We start from the raw sequence: 20,869 nt of genomic DNA on the forward strand, positions 1-20,869 counted from the left end.
GTGTAAGGTTTTTTTTCTTTTTCACCTCAGATCAGGAGGGTTTGGGCTTGATACCCTTCCACTATCAAGATCTCTGGAGTAATTCTTCTTACTGTCTGCCATACAATTTTAATAAAGTCAGTTAGGAGAATTTGGTATTGGATCAACTAATAATCCCTTAGTGAATTAGTGACTTGTGTACTTTTTACTGTATCGATATTGTAATGAGAAATTCTGTCTTGGTCACTCATAGGAGGTTAGGGTTTAAATGATGCATTGACACAAGGGTTTGCAAATTCCAGCTAATCTTTTGAATTCTTCTACAAATAAAACCCATTGAATACAACAAAAGCTACCTTTTTTAATTCATTTAAATAATACAGAAACATAGAGTAAATGTTGTGTTACATATCATATGTGTACTGATGACAATAATCTTTTTTTCTGTTAAAGAGCTTTATTACAAACTTCTGAATGAAAGCATGAAATGATATTTTTCTAGGACAGTAAGACATTTCTGCAAAAACTTGCACATGCACTCATGTAGATATTTACAAGGAAAGATGGTGATTATATCTAAAAACAAAGTTAGAGAGACCTGGTCCAGTAGTTTGAGTCTTTTCATGATATTCTATCCAGTGCTTCCATTATCACAATACTGTTTCCTCTGATCACCTGGAGAGGGACACACACAAACATTTAATGGTAACCTCTGAATGGATAGAGCATTTAAAAACATTTAAGTGCAATTAAAAGATATCCTGGAGGCAGCATTATGCTTGGTGATATAAAATATAATCAAAGTGCTCTGTGAGCAAACTCGTGAATTGACACATGATTTTTTAGATTATGTTTAATGTTATCTGGTTTAGGGAATTTTGTGGTTGATTGTCATATCTAGAGTACGAGCAGTAGTTCAGTGTTCGCTAATGTAGCAAAGAAACAAAGTAACGTTGGGATAAGAAGGCATTACAATTGAAATGATCATGCTATTACATTTGACAAGGTGGATGATGTCATGTGTTTTAAACGTCTATCATTTTTGTTTCTGGTTCAAAAGAAAAGGTTGGAAGTAAATGTGGGTGAAAAGTGAAATTTACTGTCTTTCGTTGTAAATATTAGAAAATCAAGGCAATACTGTCTTAATGAAAACATTGACGATTCCCTCTTTATCAAATGAGACAAACGGGAACGAGTTTTGAGTGATATAACTAAGCCAAGCCTGCCACCGTCATTTTGGATCTCCGCCTGGGTAGATTTAGGTCACGTGCTAGGCAACCTAAGATCAATAACAAGATAGAATTTCATTTCAGGCCTATTTATCAATTTTGTGGTGTGTAACTTTCGCATTTTAGTACGTTGTTTGTATGTTGAATCTTCAAATTGTCTTGAAACTTAAAAGAAAATTGTTCTTTAAAAATTCACTGAAAATCGGTAGCTAAAATTGTTTGTTTAGGTGTTATCTGATTTTCGTGTTAACTTGTTATTTCGTCAGTCGCCGGCATCTTTTGTTGCTTCTCACAGGAAAAACACACACGATGAAACGTAATGATCAATTTTGTCCTCAATCTCGCGCTATAACAGAAAAAGCTTTTGAACATCTGTAAACTCCGAGCGCTTCGCAGTAAGTGATATTTTCAATGAATCTTCGGATTGTTTTCAAGTTCAAGGATTGTAAATTACAATTTTATGAAAAACGAAGGTTGTTCTGTTATTTCAGTGTGAATCCTTGCATGCCTGCCAGTCGCTGGCGCCGCTTGTTGAAACTAAAACGAAAAAAAAAACTCTTTTAAGATTATCATTGGCTTCTTTTTCACCCCACCACTATTCTTAGCAACAAAGGTCGCCATTTCGTCTGTTTATTGCTCGCCCAAAACTATAAAATGCACTCAAAAGCCTAAAATCTAAAAAAGTTTACAGGAATCGACCAATCGAGCGAGCGAGCGAATGCCATTCCCCACATCGTATCTATAACTCGCTCTTGCGCATGCCCGCAATTCACGAGTTAAAAAAGGGGGTAAGTTTCTAAAGAAACTGTGATGCTGCATCAGTAGGGAGTACAACTAGATATTTTCATTATATCAACTGAGTTGATAACGTAAATTGGCCATCATAATCACCATGTATTGGGAACTAACTGAAACATTGTTAATGGCCTTTCTTGCTCTGATGAAGGGCTTTAACTGAAAATGTCAATTAAAGAAACTCTTTACCACAGCCACTTTACACATACATGATCAACTCAGTTGATAAAACCAAATTTATCATAATTGTACAGAGCCACATAATCAGGGGTTTTACTAGCTTTTACCATACATGGCTGTGGATGGTGTAATAAGCACCTGTCCCCAGAAAAGGGACTTTAAGGGAAGACCCAAACACGTTAACCTGTTCGCAGGCTAAAAACAAGTGGTAGGAGGTTTTATAGACCATGGTAAACTGCCAGTAACCAGCTTTTAGCAAAACCCTGCATGCCATCTTTGGTTTATGTATACTGAATAGCTAAATTTACACTCCTTTATTTTCTCACCAACAAGAAAAGATTGCTTCACTATGGTAACTTGATTCCTGGTCTAACCTTAGTTACTCATCACTTACCACCATTCCGATGTTATGTTTTTCCTGTGCTGATACCTCTTCCACTGCCTCATCCAACACAAGGTTCATAAAAGGATCAAATCCTCTGAGTACTCCAGTCACATGTCTGCCACCATTGATTTTCACTAAAAATTAAAAATTTTGTTTGAACCCCATGCATCCAAACCTGTTCTACCTCCTAGTAAGTCAACAGAAACTCTCGTTCTCTAGGTAAGGAAGATTTGAAACTTGCTACTGTAACACCTGTTGTATGTCCTTCTCCACTGATTTTATTCATCATTTATTCATTCATTTGCAAAATTATTCATTGGGTGGCCGCTGCTTTAGAGTACATGAGTGCGATTGATTGTTAAACATTTACACCCTACCATCAGTATACATATTCTCCATACTGTTCTCTATATATTTCCTAAGGTAATGTTATGGAGAACTTGTTCAAAAATCAAGGGCTTCTCTGGTAGTTGATCGTTTCCCTTATTCTCATGACTTTGATGTTTGAATCAACAGTGATACTGTACGGACAAATTAGAAGCCAACCACTTGTAGGGATTGAGGGGTTAAGGCGCCAAGGCGCCATGCAATTTCTCCAAAGCCCTCCTTCAGTCCATTCTTATCCATACCAACAAAACGCAATACGACACGAGATCAACACCTTACGCATATCCTGTTAATGGCTGCAATAATATTGCCTCTCCTCTACCTACTGTAGCATAGAATGTTATTGCAATGAGCACTGAACCACTATTAATTATCGAGATTAAACCATCGAGATTTCTGATTTATCCTGATTCTTAACGATTGTACAACAAGAAATTACATTGTAATGATGCACTTACAAGACAATCTCTTGTCCATGTACCTGAAAAGAAGCAGATAAGGTTCTTTGGTCATGATAAGATTACAAACACAGATAAATGCACTCATCACACATGTCAGAGCACACACGCAGCTTGTGGCAAATCTTGAACAAGTGAAAACACTCCAGTCGCTTCCAAAAGAACAAAAGCAAGATTTTGATTTTTTAGGCAAGCATTATAACTCTAGTCATGAAAAATTGGCTACAAGCTATGTCAACCATTTTCAACGAAAGATCAGAGACAATCGACCCCGTCATCAACCTGAACCTGGTAACGACGAACATTTGTCTTTACCTCGCTGTCACATTATCACAAAATCTGACATTTTCTGGACTAAAGAACATTCAGATAGACAAGAGGAATCATACAAAAACATACTCACTTCTTCAATTCAGGCGGATGCGTCTTGCTCATGGCTGATTCAAGCGATTTCAGCTACGCGCTGAGTGTGTTGCTTCTGATTCAAGAACGTTCACAGACGTTCTTGAGCCGACAGGCTGAACGTGTTGCGGTAATTGTACGTCGCAGCGCCTGCGTCATGTCATTGCTCCGAAAGCAACCGTTCGCAGTTTTCAAATCAGGCTGTACTTTTTACCAATTGTTGGTTTGTCCTTCAGTTTATTAATGGTTCATGATGGATGCGTCATTTGGTGTTTATCAGAACCTACCTTTTGGTCGTAAAAACGCGAAGAGAAACAACATATGTTATCAAGTTCTTCGTAGATCTTTACACGTGCATGGATCCTCCGTTCGAAGAGATCTCAAAATTATTCGATCTATGATACAGAAAGAAGGCTCTAAATTTATTGAAGTCTGGAGAAATAATACTAAGCATCCTGTTGGATTCGACAGTCAACATTTGTTCTTCGACAAATTCAGGACGTGCTACACCACGTTTGGTTCAGAAGGAAAACCGGAGTTGCTTTACAAACTCGACGCTTGTGACACTTCTAAGAAGATCGAATCTGCGCTTGTCTTTGAAAGCCCTGTTGATCAGCACTCGTATCTGAACTGCACTAAATATCAGGGTTGTAAACCTTGCTTGCTAGCAGTTACTGCAGACGGCTGGTTAGTCCGTCATGATTTAAAAACCGGAGATGTTTTACAGAAAGTTTATTTGTCAAAAAACTACAGATTCAAACATCTACTTTGGGAGTCTGATTTGCAGCAAGTTGTGCTAAAATCAGTCCATGTCCTCTCACAGAGCAGACCTTTAATGTTTTTATCAATTTTCTCCATGGCTCCTTTAGAGTTCCAGGCTCTCGTGCCTGTTGAAAAATCTATCTTCGGTCAGGATATTGTTGATGCAGCTGCAAGTAATGGATTTTTGGTGATTATGCATCATTCAAACAGAATTAAATTTTACAGTATGCTAGAAGTCATAGAGAACTACAGTTTCGTTACAAAACTGGGTCAAAGTATTAAGTCATCAGAAGGATCATCTATCGTTGGAAGTTATCCGGATGGGCTCCCTGTAAATGTATCATTTAGTTCAAAGCCTGTGGTCTTGTTTGAGATTTCTAGCAATCAGCATGTCATCTCATTTGGAGGATATCCATGGCATTACATTTCTTGCCCTCAGCCTCACAGCAGTGCATTTCATGTTTGTTCAGTGAGAGATTTAAAACTTGCAAAGAGAGGAATATTGGAAATGAATATTTTATCAGTTGAACCGGACCAGGCATACTTTCATGCTGATAACAGTGGACGTATTCTTCACATTGGTTCCCATGAAATAAGGTAAGAGGAGAGGGCCTGGCAACCTTGTTAGCCCTTAACACCCTAACATCAGTATGGATATTCTCCATATTGTTAGAGGGAAGGCTAATTGCTCTGACAAAGGGCTAGCACTCAAAGCATCAGCTTTTAAACTCTTTACAGTGGCCAGTTTACACTATCAACTTGGTTGATAATACTAAATTACCCTGTTATACTCTCCCACTGATGCAGCACCACAGTTTCTTTACAAACTTACCCCTTTTACTATTATAAGTGCTCTTTAGTCTCAAATTTTCTGGATGGTGAGTCCAAGGTTTCTCTTTCAACTTATAGGTTTCTCTTTGATGGCAAAAGTTTCTGATTAATCCTCATGGCATTGAAAGGGGTAATAATTGGGATTAAAAAGGGGGCTGGGGACAATTGCTTATTGCTACCCTATGAACTAACCTCCTTCCTAACTCCTGAGAGTCACAGACTAGTATCTTATTTTCTCACCAAGTATAACAGGTGAATCAAACATCTGAAGTCATGAGAATATAAGAAATGATCACCAACTGAAGATGCTCTTGACTTTTGATTGTTGAAGAAACTTCCTCCATCACTACTATAGGAAATTCATAGAACAGTATAGAGAACTGTCATGCTGATGGTCAGGTGTAAACAGTTACGAGCATAACATTTTTATTTTTTTTTTATGTTGAAAACTTGGAAACTTGTTTCAAATGGTCAACCCATGTTGTATAGTGCTAGACTGCTATGCAGGAGATAAAGGGTTCAAGCCCCAGGCCGAACTAACACTCAGGTCTTAACCCTTTAACTCCCAAGATTTGATTGTTAATTCTCCTCTCTCCCTGCCATACATTTCCTTGTAAATTAGTCATGAGAATTTAATGTTAGATCACAATAACAAATTCTACCAGATAAGTTTGAATATTCTCATTAACTGTTTGCTGGATAATGTAAGTATATTATAGGGAGAAGTTTCATGTTGATCAATTCTGGGAGTAAAAGGGTTAAATCAACTGAGGAGAATGTGCTGCCTTTGCTATGACATTCCCAAATGGTTAGACATTTTAGTCTTCTTGAATGTGGACAATTAATGGTAGGCCCTGTCTATTGCATATTCTCTGTACTGTACTGTACCCACACATGTCTCACAAAGAATAAGGAATATAGCTCCAGATGTAATTGTCTGGCCTTGTTATCATTTATACAGGCCCACATTCAAATCAGCTTTAAGCTGAAATGTGCCAGCCTGTCCAACTATTGCAAGTAAATCAATAAAGTAATTGTTTTTATTATTATATGTCACAGGTGTTTGAAACTGTGTCAAACAGAGCCCATGACACCAGGATTTGAACTCAGACACTGTTTTGTGCTTGATCTAAAAAAGGAGGAAAGTGCAAGTGAAAGACCCAAGTTCACTTCTTCTGGTCGGGAAATTAAAGCCAGGACAGATCAAGTTTTCAACAATCCTGGCTTTGAAACAATTTTAGACGTGGATTATGAAGATGAACTGGATGTTCTGGTTGTTCTCTCTGCAAATGCATCAAGCGATACACCCTGTGGAGTTATAGGACTCTATGATAATCAAACTGGATTGCTTATTCAAGAAACAACTGTCAGTAACTGGGTAGAAGATGCTGATCATTCGATCATGATGGAAAAAGACACAATAGTTCATATCATCAAGGACTACCAGTTCTGTTCAAGAAAGTTTTCATGCACAGTTTATAGGCTAAATCCCAGCTGAGGAGTCATTTCTCTTTTCTTTTCCATGCAGGGTAGTATAAAACTGTTTATCATCAGACAATTAACAATTGGTTCATATGTCAGTGTGCCTTCATTGAGATATGAAGCATGTGGAAAGTTTGGAGAGCATGAAAGATGCGTAAGAGTTGCTCGAGGTGTAGCCTCGAGCAACTCTAGCTTCTTGAGTGCTCTTCAAACTTCCCACATGCTTCATATCTCGATGAACGCATAGCTGATGTATGAACCAATTGTTTTATAACATTTTCAACCTGAAGGAAAATTTTTTTTCTTGAAGGATTTGTTTGCTGACGTCATGAGCATGCACAATAGGAATATGATGCACGCTCACACAATTGAATTTGATTGGACAAATTTACTAGCTATGTTAAAATGTCTGGTAGTGTCAGATGTGTCCAGGCAAATATTTTACCAACTAATGAGTCAAATGGGGACCAGCTTGGACAACCAAAAAATGCATTTTTTCTAGTAGCAAGAGACTTATTTGAAAGTGAAAAATTGTACTTAAAAATGTTTAACTATATTTGTTTTTGGTCCAACCAAAGGAAGACTTAGTCAGACATGTGTCCTTGTGAGAAGGAAATACTTTTTGAAGCCTTGTCTGATATCAGGTCATGAGAGCTGTGTGACAATAGTTATAGTGGTTCAGGGTGTTCCTTAGGCCACAGAGATCAGAGACTTCTCTAGCTACCACTGAGAGTTCTCTGTAATGATGGCATTTGGTAGTTTTTATTCAGACATAGAGCAGTTGTGCAGTATACTCTTCTGTTACTGTATACTTTTCTTCTGTTTTCACATTTCTCAGTGGTAACCCTTGGCTGATAATTTTCACAGATTCCTGTGTGTTATTTAGAAAAAGAACCTAAATAAATCAGTTTTCATTGTAGAATAAAACACCAAATAGTTACATTATAAATCAGAAGGATTGAGGATCAGGTTATGGAAAGCAAAGACTGTCTCAAAGTGCAAATGAATATATTGAAAATTTCCGGTTAAATTTATCATGCACAGACAACTTTGTACATGTAGCTTTAAGTTTATTGTTTTTAAAAATTTGTGGAAACTGATTTGGAGAGATTGCTTCATTTTTGACAGCTTTTCAAGGAATTTTTGGGATGTCATTCAACAATTCTCAATTCAAAGACATCTCAGAAAATGGCAGTGAAAAAAAAGTTGTCCAGTGCTTAGATTCATCCAAATTTTAATTTAGATATTCAATACACATTTAAGTGATTTCTTTCAGATGTGTTTGTGGCTTCTCACCTTGATTCAAATCAGGAACAATTCACATCACTTTAAGAAGGATCTGGTTCCTTACCAAAAAAGAAAAATGAAAGAAAAGTATGAAAATGATGATTGTTAAGCAGTGAACATAGTAAAATGATAGTCTAGTGATTTCTATAGTCCTTGTCTATGTATATAGTTATTACCTCTGTTAGAGAAAAAAATCAATTGCAGAAGATAACTGATCAGAAGGATCTCTTCCTTGACAAATGGTTGTTATTTTATCTTAATTTTTCCAAAATGTATCCCCACTTCATCTCCACATGAATTAAAACATTTCCTTTATACTTCAACATATATTTTGAATTCCAACCTCACCCCTTCCCCCACATGGAAATTGTGCCCTTCAATGGGTAGTAATGGTTGATTCTAGAACCACCTTTATGATTCACATTTTGAGTGTTACGAGCATCTGGAAGTGCAGAAAAGCAGAAAAGGCAATTTCCTTTCAAACACTTCAGTGTTATATCGTCCTGTCTTATCTACGTTTATTACGTTAGTAGTTTCTCTAATCTTTGCCTTCGGCGTAATGTTATAAACTGTTGATAACTGTCCAGGATCTGGTATTTTCTATTTTTGAGCTGAAGTCACTATATTTACCTTTAAGTATTTTGGGCTGTGCCATTAATTGAGTCAGACCGCTTCTATACCATTTAGTATTTTTGAGCTGAAGTCGCTATATTTACCATCAAGTATTTTGGGCTGTGCCTTCTTAGGAAAACACCCTAATGAGATATCGTTAAATAGGCGGTCTGACTCAGTTAATCACAATGCGTATATATGTTTGAAGTGTTTGGGTACACAGACAGCATTATGATTTTCTTCACGAATATTTTTTTTTCTGCGCGAAATCGTCTCTTTCAACCAGGATCTTGCATGGAAGATCGACAACAAGAAAAAAAATACAATTTCCTCCTGGAAAACGATTAAACTCATCTTCATTCTGCTCTAATGTCATTATTGTGGGGGTGTTCAGAGATCTCGGGTCACGATAAATGTCCATAATCAGGCTCAAAGGAAATCAGTTGCGGTATTTACGCCTACTCAACTTACCAGCCCGTGAAATATGATTTCCCGAAGACACTGACAAATATTTTACTTCTGATATTGAAACCATCCGGATGAGATCCGTTTCCTAATCGAAACTAAAAGCTAGGTTTTTGTTCTTTACTTAATTTTATCGCATCATACTTCTAACTTCGGCATCGTTTTAATATTCATAAAAATGTCAACAGCTAATGAAAGTGACAACTTCCGGTTTTCGCGAAACTTCTACGAGCATTATTTTTGCTTCCAGGCAGATGAGCAAAAGTGTCGCGACGAAGAACTATCGGAAGCGTTTCCCCCTATTTTAAGTGAATTTGACCTGGGTTTGGACGAAATTCTTATCACGAAAGTGCAAAGTTTTCTTATCTCTATCTGCGAAACAATCCTGAAGTGAACGTCGGGGTAAAAGATTTAAATGCATTTCTTCAAGACGAATTTTATAGCAATCGCAGCTTCACGTCATTATATTAAAGAGGAAGTGTTTTTTTAGAAGCCTTTTGTGCCATACGTTGTCATAGGTTAGTCAATTTTTCTCTTCTTTTTTTCACACTGCATAATGATTTAAATGTAGAACATTAATTCGGTGCACGATTTCGATGTCTAGATTGATCTGGAAAATTTCGTTACGGTTGATGAATAGAAGGCAAAGAAAGCTGATCTTTTTGCTGTCAGATGTTATTCAGGATATTTCTGATTGAAGTGGTACATGTCTAGCACCCTGTGTGGTTGAAGAGAGCTTTCTGTAACTACTTAATCATTACGCTGTCCACTTCCGTCACGATCGTAGTAAATTGAAACCACCAAAATAATTTTGACGCCTAGATTCCACATGAAACACGTCATCACAGCCTCATTTACATTTGATGAAGTCACAGTTTTCGAAATTCAATAGGTTTGGACACTGGCGAACGGTTTTCTTTCGCTCCGTCAGTTTTAATCAACATACGAATTACTAGCCGCCTTGAAAGTGTTTACTATCTATAGAGGTCATGGTCTAAAGGGAAGGATTGCTTGGTAAGTTTAACTGATCTCGTTGTCGAGTTCAACGCGCCATTTTATATGTGTAATAGTGAAGGATCGATGTTGTAGGTGATGTCATTTCCCTCGATGAATTGAATCTGTGACCTCCGGTAAATTTTTTTTACTCCACATTGTCGCAATTATTTTGGCTTAGAGAAGAAAGGCAGTGGCTTTCCTTCAGAGTGTTACCGAGCTCCGTTTGAAGGACCGAGTAATTGTTTCTAACCTGCAGAGGAAATTAAAGGCGCATCCTCGAGCGGCTGTGTTGTCCGAGAAAAGTCCTCGTCGTTTTACTGGTTGACGCAAGGTCTATTCTTGAAAAGAAAGGAGGACGGCTCTATAGGCTTCTTATTTGACTGGAATAAATGAAAACCTTGTTCGTTAGCGTGACGATAACTTTACAAAATCCATCGAGGCCTTTAACAAACAGCTGAGAATATTAAAACTGAAGTGCCAGATCTAGATCTGCGACCTTTGATATTCCGAGACGGCACGAGAGTTATTGCAGCTTGTACGTAATAGCTGACGCTCATTTGAATAAATAGAAAGTGTTCCACTGGCGTTTATAATTCTCCTAATTGAAATCTAATCACAAGACTCGTGTTACTGTCTAAGGTATTACAGTACGTGTAAAGCCTACGGATTTACAGCATTAAATTCGATCTTCCATGACTGTGCTTTCTCGTAAGCCAAGTGCATGCTTAAGTGATTTTGTCAGCCTTTGGTGGTGAAAATCATATTAGATACCGCAGAAGAGTTCTTGACTTGTTGTCAGTAATATTCGCTTTGCTTGTGAAGATCCATTCGACTGTTCTGTTCGGCAAATGTTAGCAGTCGCTCCCCAAAAGAATTCGGAGTCAGCCAGTTTTTGACAAAAGGCCGCTAATTTTCAACCCTCAGGCTTGTTTACCATGTGAAGAATATATATTTTTGACTGATTCAATATTGAACGACTTTCGTAGAGAAAATATCAAATAAATGTTAGAAGCGAGGATTAGGGCAACTTAACATATGGTAATTCAGTTACTGAAAGTGGTTCGAAGACATTTCTTGAGTGGATGGACTAATTTTAGACAAGTGTTTTGAAGTGATGATTAAAATGTATACTTACATCATGATTTAATATTTAAATTTTGTTATAAGCTAATTCTCCATTCGGTTAGACTGCTTCCAGCTATAATGAAAATATGTCTTGGGGATAACATTTAGTTTTCCATTAATCTTTTTACAGATCTATAAAGTATGATTCTTTCCTAAAATGTGAGTTAAAAGCATTTTAAGAATTTACAGCTTCAGAAGTCATACATGTCATTGCATGTGTCCTCAATGAAAAAAAGGTATATTACCATCAATACAAACTGAAGAAACCATTTCTCATTCAATTGTTACTTAATGTGGATGTCATTGTCCAATACATTTAACAGATGTAGGAATGCATATTTAATTTCTTTCAAATTTCTTTCAAATTGTTGTGAAATGTAGATTTCCATAAAAATGTGAGGTTAGCAAGAAACAACTTTGAAATTGAAATTTTATATTTCCATCTAGAAAAACTCATGATTGCTCCAGGGAGGTAAACATGGTATATGTTTTTTCCTGAACAATATTATACAATGATAGTATTTGGAAGGGATATAGATATATATGTGGGCAATCCATTTTCATTTTTTTTTTTGCCATTATTAACTGTACATATAAAAAAAAAATATCCACCTAAATCACTTTATATCTTTGTTTATAGAAACATGCTATTGTGAGATACTTGTTACATAGAATAGTATTATCAGCCATTCAGATTGCTTGCCAATGATAAAGAAAAATTATATGGCTAAACATGATGTGTCTCTTGAGCATTTTCCTTTAATCAAGCTGGAATAAGAAATTCACAGAGCAAATTGACCTACCAGAGCTAAGTTAATGACATCAAATCGCAATATATGAATGGAATCATTTCTTTTAACTCTGATTTTCTTAACATACTAAAATGGACTGTTAAAATGTTTTCAGCCACACATTCATTCAGTTTAAGCTGTGTAACTTGTTGCATTTTGATCATCCTTCCAATTTTTGTTATTTTAAATCAATACAGTACAAGTACAAGTTGCTCCTACCATCCCTTTACTAGATGGACCACTGTTTAGGGAAAGGAGCACATGTACCTCTCAGCCCTATAACTCCCATAAGTGATTTATGTTCAACATTTCCCTTTAATATGAACACATAATCCAGCAAAAAGGCATTGAGAATACTCAAACTTATCAGATCCAAGTTTTTATCTTGATCTAACACCAAATTCTCCCAACTGATTAACAAGGAGCATATAGCAGCTAGAGGGAAAACAAACAACCAGATCTCGGGAGTGAAGTGGTTAAGAACTGGAACAAAAGTTAGACACCATTGATGCAGAAATTGACAGCTTGCATTGTAGTTGGCTCATGGTCAAGCACTTGATTTTCAACTGATGTTGCTTAATATCATATAACGTGATAACACCCAACTACTGTATATAGAAGTTGTATTAAACATCCATTGCTCTTGTATTAGGATTATATAAAATTTAATAATTGGAAATGGTTATAATTACTATTGTTGGGAGATTTCTGTAGGAGAAAGTTGAGGTAACCATCAGAATCAATGTTATGCCATGGAAACGAAGCCACTGTATAGAAAAACAGAATTATTAGATATTGGTAAGAGTATGAAATCCTCATGTCTGTTTGGCTCTGTTTCACAATGTAACTGTCTTCAAAACGTGTGATTAATTTGTGGGAAGATGAAGATGTAAAAAATGCTGGAACATTTAACACAAAATAATGTCATAAGCCCAAAACTTGTCGTTTAAGAGATGTTAAAGGAAGGTGATTGAGTTGCTTATGACATCAGTACTTGTGTTGATGTGGAAGAGTGTGACCATGTATATGTATGTATTTATGTTCACATGGTAACAAGGATACAAACTAATGATTATAATAATTAATAGCTATATTGGAAACATGATTTATAAAGGTGCATTGTTTGTAATCCTGGGTCTTCAATATTGTCTGATTTATTGATGTCATGAATATTTAGTTGTTAATACACGTGTATGCTAGAGGGCATACTTAAATGCAGACTGGATTAAAATGTCGGCAAAGACTCCCATTGAAAACCTGGTGCAAAATTTAGTTCACTTAGAATATTTCCTCTAGTGTTCTGGGTTATGCTTTTGTTTTGTTATAATGTGTTTAGATACTTTTCATTTCAAACTGCTAATAGTATATTTTATGGCCCACTTGTGACAACTAATTAATATGTGATCTGATGAGCATACATGAAACGAAAATAAAAAATATTCACAGCTGCTGAGTGATATTGATAACCTGTGGCTATTTCTATTTTTGAATATAATCTTTCAACAGTCAATTTATATGTGCATGCTGTATAGATTAGCCAGGATTTCAAGTAAAATGATACTCTGCATTTTTAGCACAAAATGCTTTCGAAATTTTGCAGCTTTGATGACTATCATATGAGCATTATTAGGTTTTTCATGTGATAATACATGTGACGTGATGTTTTATGAAAGAACTATATTGTATCTGTACTCAATCAATTCTATTTTTGCAAAATCGTTTTGATTCACACCTTACTCTAACTTAAGATTTTTCATGATTGTGGTAGGTTTAAAATTGTCTTGTTATTTTCAAATGTAATGTAAAATGCCAGAAACTCAGAATTCCTCTAAGTTTTCAAACTTTTAGGGAAAGTTTTTTGCTTTTAATTGCCAGTGTGAATAAGATTCATCTGTTATGCCTATATTAATGTTTCTTTTGATATTGCAGGTCGAGGCCTTGTACAGCACTTACTGTTTAACAATCTGGGGGATGCAAGATTGATGTGTCGTTGGACAGTGATTTCAACAAAGGAACTTCTGTCAGTAATTTGATTTCAAAAGAATTATTACTTAACACTGAAGAACACCTCTGTCAAAGGATAACGATCTGCTTATTACATAATGGCCTGCAATGATATAGAACAAGCAAGTATGAAACATTTAACCATGGCCAGCAATATTGAATCATTTGGAAAAAAGGCTCAGAAGGAAAACATGAGTGACATGAAGATGCATAACTTTACAGAATGTTGTCGGTAAGTTGCAGAATGGTTGTAGTAAAAGTTTTCCTCTGAAATGGCTGTTCAGGTGATTTCCCATGTTTTCACTGATGGTTTTACATTGTGTGATAGTCAAACCAAGGAACATTTTGGTTAACTTTGCTTTGTTCAACCACCATTCAATGCAAATGAGGTGATAGATTATGTGATCAAGGAACATTTTTATCCAAACTGATCAGTGCGGTGTTCCTGAAGTCAGTGTCCTCTCTTGTTTTAAGCACTAAATCACTAAATGTAAAATATAAGGAATTTGCTGTTGCAATTTTATTGATCATGAAACAATTACTCAGCTGACTTGGATTACTGTTGAAAGTAAAGTTGATCATTTTTAGGTAAAGTAACACTGCCAGTTGTGAACTTGAATGATATTTTTGCCATTGGATATTATTTTTTCCCTTTATGCTGAGTTAATAGCTGAAATGTTGGGCTGATAAATTTGGTGATGAAACAATCTTTGCACCAAGTTCTATTCAATGAGGAATTAATTTGGCGTTAGTTGCCTTGCCCTAACCTCAGACTTAAAGATTCCATAATTACTTCATGTTATACTGCTCAGCATTCACATTTATTGTTGTGTTCTTTACAAAAAAAATAGATTATGAATGACTTGTTTACTCTTCCTACTCACTATGTACAGCAATTTACCGTCGTAGACTAGTTTAATGGCTTCTCAGATTGCTACATTTTTGTTACATTGTTAATCCGCTTAAAGTAAACCTACTGGATGAGGCGGGTTGTGAAGAGGGAAAGGGAAAAAGGAATCCAAAGGAAAGAGAGGGAGGAGTGAGATCCAAACAACTAGCAGATGATAGAACACCTTTCTTTTGCGCTCACATTTGCCTGTTGTTTCTTTCTTTAGTATGTGGATGTGCGCTCACTGCAGTAAGAGCTTCGCCTCGTCACGCGCCCTTAAGATTCACGAAGTCAAGCAGCATGAAAACGCCACTCGCCACGTTCTCAAATGCGGCACGTGCCACGAGGAATTCGAGCACGCGAACCTCCTCCACATTCACATGCGAGTTCATCACAATGTAAAGGTGCGCTGTCCGAGGTGCAAAGACATATTCGAGCACCCCAATGTTCTGAAACTTCACATTAGAGCGCACCACTCTGAACCGGTTTGTGTGGCTTGCGGTCTGAAATTCGACCACGACAAACTATTGCGTTTACATATGGAGCATTACCACAAGGTCGAGAGCAAAGGAACAAAGTTGGCTGTGAGTTCACCTCATCAACAGATTGGTGAAGAAATGAAAACTGAGGATGAGGATATGGAATTGAAAAATACCGCAGTGGAGGCTGAACACACCGTTGTAAAGACTGAACACGATCAGAATAATGGCTTCTTCGCTAATGAATGGGAGGATGAGGACCAGAGCCTGGAGAGCGATGGTGAAGCAACGTCACGCGGTACAAGTGATATAAAGGAAGACGGTAATACAGAGGGTGATACACGAGACAGCGACACTGAAAAGGCAATGGAAAGCGAGGAAAGGAAAACTAAAACCTCAGTTTCACAACAAAAATTACAACCTGAGCTTCAACAGAAAACACCACCATCTTCTCCCGAAAAGCAAACAGCTTCACCACCCGTGAAAGACATGGTGAATGGATTGTGTACTTCAGCCGTTGATTATCATCAGACGCCCTATCAACCGCGGCGGTCGTCGGTCATCGTTACAACCAGGAGCTTCTCTGGCATTCCACTACCTTTTACATTTCCACGAGAAAATTTAAAGCGAAAAGTAGAAGATCTCGAAGATGCCCCTGTCGAGTCATATCCATCTTATGTTGCTGAACGTACCGGCTCGCCCGATTTGGATGATAGTCCCGAAGGAAGCCCGGAATCACCCGCTGGGTCTTATTCGTCCACGCTGTCTGGGGATGAGAGCGGTGACTCTGAGTCAAGTATTCACAGAGCTGACTCAACAAAGCGCCCGACGCTACGTTGTAATCGGTGCCAAGAGGAATTTTCCACAAAAATGGAGTACTTGCATCATTTGATCTCCCATCAAAAAGGAGACAGCGACAAAACGAGTACAGAAAATCATGTGGTTGATAAGCTAAAATCCAGCTTGCTTATTAAAATGGAGGCGAGGAAAAGAGACAATGTCCAAGATGATAAGGAATTCGTCAGTCTCCGACAAGATGAAGATTTGACGGACAATAAGGCTGTCTCCGAAGCTAATCGAACAAGTCCGTCTCATCAGGAAGATCATGCTCGTGATGTGAGCGTTCCCTGTACGATGTGTAGCGAGACATTCCCCGACTCGCGAGAGCTTAGAACTCATTTGAACACTTGTCATAAGAAACCTCACTGCAACGAGTGTGGACTGTACTTTGAACATAAGAACTTGTTAAAGATTCACATGAACTCCTACCACAGTTCGTTAGACTTGCTACAATGCTACTACTGTGGAAAATCGTTCGACAACCGCCCGGAATTCGTCAGCCATGTAACATCACACGAAACCTCACTCGAAAATTCCAAAGACAGACAAAGGAAACCGAATAGTCTCCGGCGAATTCCGAGTGGTGTGACTACTGAAGAAACTGCCAATGAAGACTGCTCGAAGAAAGAAAATCATTCAGAATCTGACTCTGGGCGTAACAGTGAAGTTTCGAAGGACAAATGTCAGACAAAACAGCAAGGAGATGTTTCCTCTTACGATGACTCGATGAAAAGTGGTGTGGATGATTTGCGTTTGTACGCTGAGCAACGGTTTCCCACAACTTTAGGCCCGTTTCGCCATCACAAAAAGGAAACTAGTTCCTCGACAGATTCGCACGAAGACGAGAAGCCTTTCTTAGTGGGTCCAGAAGCGAAAACAAGGATCTTCCTTCCGAAATCCCGCGAGACAATGGAACGAGATGAAAATTTACGTGATCAACGACGTGTTCCAGAAGAATTACAAGCCTTCTCGTCAGCTGCAAAACTAAACCACGATGCAGTGGAGAGGATGCCCAAAACAGACGCTCTAAACAATCGGTTTTCCGCATTCTCCACGTTTGGAAGGACCAACAGAGCTTACGACCTCACCAAAAATATATTCCTGGGGCTAAGTAGGGGCAAGAGAGAAGGCCTGCCGATTGGGGCTCCCCCACCACTTATCCCTGTGGTGTATCCGAAATTCACGTCAAATTTCTCTCAGCAGTCAGAATCGGGATATAGAAAGGTTCACCAACCCCTTTCCCGTACAGCATCAGCTAATTCAGCCCTTCTACCGCCAGAAATGAGTTTAAGAAGACTTCACCCGCCCCTTTCACGTACAGCGTCAGATAATACAGCCCTCCTACCATCAGAAGTAAGTTTGAGAAGAGTTTACCCGCCCCTTTCTCGTACAGCATCAGCTAATTCAGCCCTTCTACAATCAGACGTAAGCGCAAGGCGGGGCCATCCGCCCGTCACTCGTACAGCGTCACTTAATTCAGCCCTCCAGCATCCAGGTGTGAAATTCAGGAGAGCTCATCAGCCTGTTACACGTACAGTGTCTGCTAATTCAGCCTTCGGATATCACCGGACACCTTTCCCTGCCTTGACGCCTAAAGTCAAACTGGAAGAAAGAACAGCTCCTCTAGGCCCATTACAAGACGGCGCTCAAGACCATCGCGAGCTTCCAACTCGCGAGAGCATCAACAACATTACCAAAGAGGCGCTGCTTCATTCCCTGTCTCTCAAAAGAAGGGCCAGTGCGCCTGAACTCGGAACTCAACTGACACCACAGGAGCACCAGCAGTTGATGTCAGAGACACCAAAAATTTCAAATCTTGCAAAGAAAAGTCCTCCAAGAGCTGAAAATGCAGATCATCCCGTCACTTCCCCAGGGCGCTCCCGCCAGCTTAACGAAGCGTATCGACCAAGGCGAAGACATCCACGTGACTTCTCGTGCCACCACTGTGGCATTTACTTTGGCCACAAGAAACTGCTCAAGATTCATCTAGACTGCTATCATGGTTCATCCCAGGAGCTCCAGTGTCTCCGCTGCGAAAAGAATTTCTCCAGTCGCTCAGAGTTCCTGGAACACTTGATGTCTCACGAAGGAGGAGACGAGCTGCTGGCGATACAGAGAAAACGTCTTAAGTTAACCGCCCGTAACAGCGTGCCGCTTACCTCCCACGAGGGTGAGACGGTAATTCGGCGTGAGCTGAATGTAACTTTAGCTGTGCAAGACACTGCTTCAACCGAGGAAACAACCCGACTGGTTGACCCCAACGGAAGGGATATCCGAGGGGAATTTCGCCATTCCCTCCCGGAAGAATTAACGAAGAAGTTACCTCGTAAAACCTCCCTTCAGCAAGACAAGCTAAGCAACGACCTGAAACATCAAGGCAGCATATCCAATGATAAGCCCAATGGTGAGAGAAGTGAGGAACACGATGGTACAAATTTCTGCTTCGTGTGCGGCCAGTCGTTTAGTAATGGCAAGAAACTCGAGCATCATATCTCCTCGCACGCCGTGGTTGACAAAGAAGGTCGCTACTGCTGCTCATTGTGCAGTAAAACGTTTGATCATCACCGAAAACTAGAAATCCATACTCGGAGCCATACAGGTTTTAAGCCTCACAAATGCGAGCTTTGTGGTCGGTGTTTTCCTTATTACAGCTCATATTACTACCACAAGATGACGCACACTGAGGACCGACCGCACAAGTGTGGAGTATGTGGCAAAGGATTCATTCAGACGAGATATCTGCGCTCTCACATGAAGACGCACAAAGACCAGAATGGATGGGCAAGTGACGAGGAGTTGAACGATGAAAAACCCGAGAAAATGGAGACAAGCGAAAAAGGAGATACGACGAAATCTCCGTTGAACGAGATAGAAACAAAGATGGAGACCGAACCTGTCGATCAACCGAGTGTTTCACCTCACAGAGACTTAGAAGAGCATGATACAGCGAGAATTTTGTGTAGTTTTAAACAAAGTGGTAGAGTTGGATCAAGAGAGCAAAGCTCACCGAAACAATCCGACACTAAATCAGAAATGCGCAGCGAAACAAGGTCGAACGAGTCCTCAGAAGTTGGAGGATTTCCGAGTACAGATCGATCGCTTGAACTCGATAGTGTTCCAAAGATCAATGGAACACTAGAAGAGAACAATTCTCCGCAAAAAACAGATGATAATTACGTAAGAGAAAATGACACTGCGACAGAGGTCAAGAAAGGAACGCCCCCAGACACATCTGAAGAGTCTGCCCCAAAGACTAAAAGAAAGAAATATCTTTGTAAACACTGTCACAAAAACTTTAGCTCCTACAGCAGCCTTCACGTTCACGTCCGCATACACACCGGTCAGCGGCCTTACTCCTGCAGTCACTGCTTCAAAAAGTTCACGCACTCAAGCGGTTTGAAGCGTCACGTGAGATGTCATACCGGTGAGAAACCGTACCCATGTCCGGCATGCCCCTCGGCTTTTGCTGACCGCGGTGCATTGAAGTCGCACATCAGAACACACACAGGAGAGAGACCTTTCGTGTGTGATTTGTGTAACAAGACCTTTACTCAACCCAGTTCTCTTCGTGTTCATAAAAAGACTGTACATGCGCACGAGTTTTTTGACTGAAAAGACTGCAAAATGAGCAACTTTTCTATTGCTAGATTTTCTTTATGTTTAGAACTTTGAGAGTTAAGAACCTCATTTAAACTTTCTATTTTCTTGTGTGTCGTGTAATTCTGACGAGCAGTGAAACTTAGGGTTTTTTTTCTTGATGCTGTGAAACGCGTAACATTTTAGATGGAGAATTAGAACAATTTAATTCTGACAAAAATGGTGTGCTCTATTAGTTTTTGGAGGTTAGTTTGTCTCGCTTGTTTCAAGGAGCTTAGACTACGAGCAGTCCCTCCTTTTCGGCGAAGTCCGTTGCGCAAGTCAAAACATGAATTTAAGGGAAAAAATGATGCGAGCGCGCAGCGCGGTACTCTGTGAGGAGGCTACTTTTCATGCGGCTCACTCCCAGAGTTCCGCGCGGTGCGCTAACGTTGATGTTCTTTTTTTCATCTTTTTTTTTTTTTTACGAATCGTGGGACCGACTTCGCCAGAAAGGAAGTACTGCGCTTAGTGCACTTGGAAAGAAAGAGTGTCATCAGTTGTCAAAGCTTCCTCTTTGGGACTCGTACCTTTGTTTTCTCGTTTTCGAGCTTTAAGATCCTTGGAAGTGTTCTGGAACTTTCACCATGATTTTCTTGAGGGTGGTCGTGTAGACCAATGCAACTTCTCGTAGTCAAATGTGTGCAACATACCGAGAGTTCGCCGGAGTACGTGTGAAATTTTTTTTTTTTTTGTTTTTTTTTTTGTCTGTGAATATCTGTCTTCTAAAACGTCGTTCTTGTTGTCACTCGACTAAGGATTTTTACCAAAAGGTTATCATGTCATTTTTGCACTTCAGTTCCAAAAATAAATCTTTAAATTGTGATGATGGCGGCTTACTTCCAGACGCCTATT

General features: G+C 38.9%; 3 protein-coding genes and 1 long non-coding RNA gene across 5 annotated transcripts; 2 read left to right on the forward strand and 2 right to left on the reverse strand.

The window, feature by feature from the left end:
• Window positions 1–320: 320 nt before the first annotated feature.
• On the reverse strand, window positions 321–3,950 carry LOC113676464 (small nuclear ribonucleoprotein G). Its single transcript, XM_027193120.2, has 4 exons — window positions 3,817–3,950; window positions 3,414–3,436; window positions 2,578–2,702; window positions 321–654 (listed from the first exon to the last, which is right to left on the reverse strand). Exons 1-4 carry the CDS (start codon window positions 3,846–3,848, stop codon window positions 601–603), a joined length of 234 nt encoding a protein of 77 aa, XP_027048921.1. The 5' UTR covers window positions 3,849–3,950; the 3' UTR covers window positions 321–600.
• Window positions 3,951–3,959: 9 nt separating this feature from the next.
• LOC113676462 (DDB1- and CUL4-associated factor 17) lies at window positions 3,960–7,818 on the forward strand. Its single transcript, XM_027193118.2, has 2 exons — window positions 3,960–5,174; window positions 6,468–7,818. Exons 1-2 carry the CDS (start codon window positions 4,066–4,068, stop codon window positions 6,904–6,906), a joined length of 1,548 nt encoding a protein of 515 aa, XP_027048919.2. The 5' UTR covers window positions 3,960–4,065; the 3' UTR covers window positions 6,907–7,818.
• On the reverse strand, window positions 7,264–9,398 carry LOC149050348 (uncharacterized). Its single transcript, XR_016183648.1, has 3 exons — window positions 9,261–9,398; window positions 8,187–8,236; window positions 7,264–7,761 (listed from the first exon to the last, which is right to left on the reverse strand). It is a non-coding gene; the product is annotated as an uncharacterized LOC149050348 (long non-coding RNA).
• Window positions 9,399–9,503: 105 nt separating this feature from the next.
• Window positions 9,504–20,195, forward strand: LOC113676458 (uncharacterized). 2 transcript variants are annotated; one of them, XM_089196357.1, is made up of 3 exons: window positions 9,504–9,772; window positions 14,096–14,402; window positions 15,286–20,195. In XM_089196357.1, exons 2-3 carry the CDS (start codon window positions 14,269–14,271, stop codon window positions 19,988–19,990), a joined length of 4,839 nt encoding a protein of 1,612 aa, XP_089052483.1. In that variant the 5' UTR covers window positions 9,504–9,772; window positions 14,096–14,268; the 3' UTR covers window positions 19,991–20,195. The 2 variants fall into 2 exon arrangements, with proteins under 2 accessions (XP_089052483.1, XP_027048915.2); XM_027193114.2 differs by lacking the exon at window positions 9,504–9,772 and adding an exon at window positions 9,911–10,268.
• Window positions 20,196–20,869: the final 674 nt, after the last annotated feature.

This window comes from Pocillopora damicornis, chromosome 2, assembly GCF_964200805.1.
Source record: "Pocillopora damicornis chromosome 2, jaPocDami1.2, whole genome shotgun sequence".
NCBI classification, from domain to species: Eukaryota; Metazoa; Cnidaria; class Anthozoa; order Scleractinia; family Pocilloporidae; genus Pocillopora; species Pocillopora damicornis.

What these genes read in the sequence shown, in the direction of transcription:
- LOC113676464 (XM_027193120.2), bottom strand. Translation starts at nt 3,848, where the DNA reads ATGAGCAAGACGCATCCGCCTGAATTGAAGAA. An exon ending in CATGGACAAGAGATTGTCTT is followed by an intron (nt 2,703 to 3,413) that starts GTAAGTGCATCA and finishes TTTAATTTTTAG; the next exon opens with TGAAAATCAATGGTGGCAGA. An exon ending in AACATAACATCGGAATGGTG is followed by an intron (nt 655 to 2,577) that starts GTAAGTGATGAG and finishes GTCCCTCTCCAG; the next exon opens with GTGATCAGAGGAAACAGTAT.
- LOC113676458 (XM_089196357.1), top strand. Translation starts at nt 14,269, where the DNA reads ATGGCCTGCAATGATATAGAACAAGCAAGTATGAAACATTTAACCATG. An exon ending in AACTTTACAGAATGTTGTCG is followed by an intron (nt 14,403 to 15,285) that starts GTAAGTTGCAGA and finishes TTCTTTCTTTAG; the next exon opens with TATGTGGATGTGCGCTCACT.
- LOC113676462 (XM_027193118.2), top strand. Translation starts at nt 4,066, where the DNA reads ATGATGGATGCGTCATTTGGTGTTTATCAGAACCTACCTTTTGGTCGT. An exon ending in ATTGGTTCCCATGAAATAAG is followed by an intron (nt 5,175 to 6,467) that starts GTAAGAGGAGAG and finishes TATATGTCACAG; the next exon opens with GTGTTTGAAACTGTGTCAAA.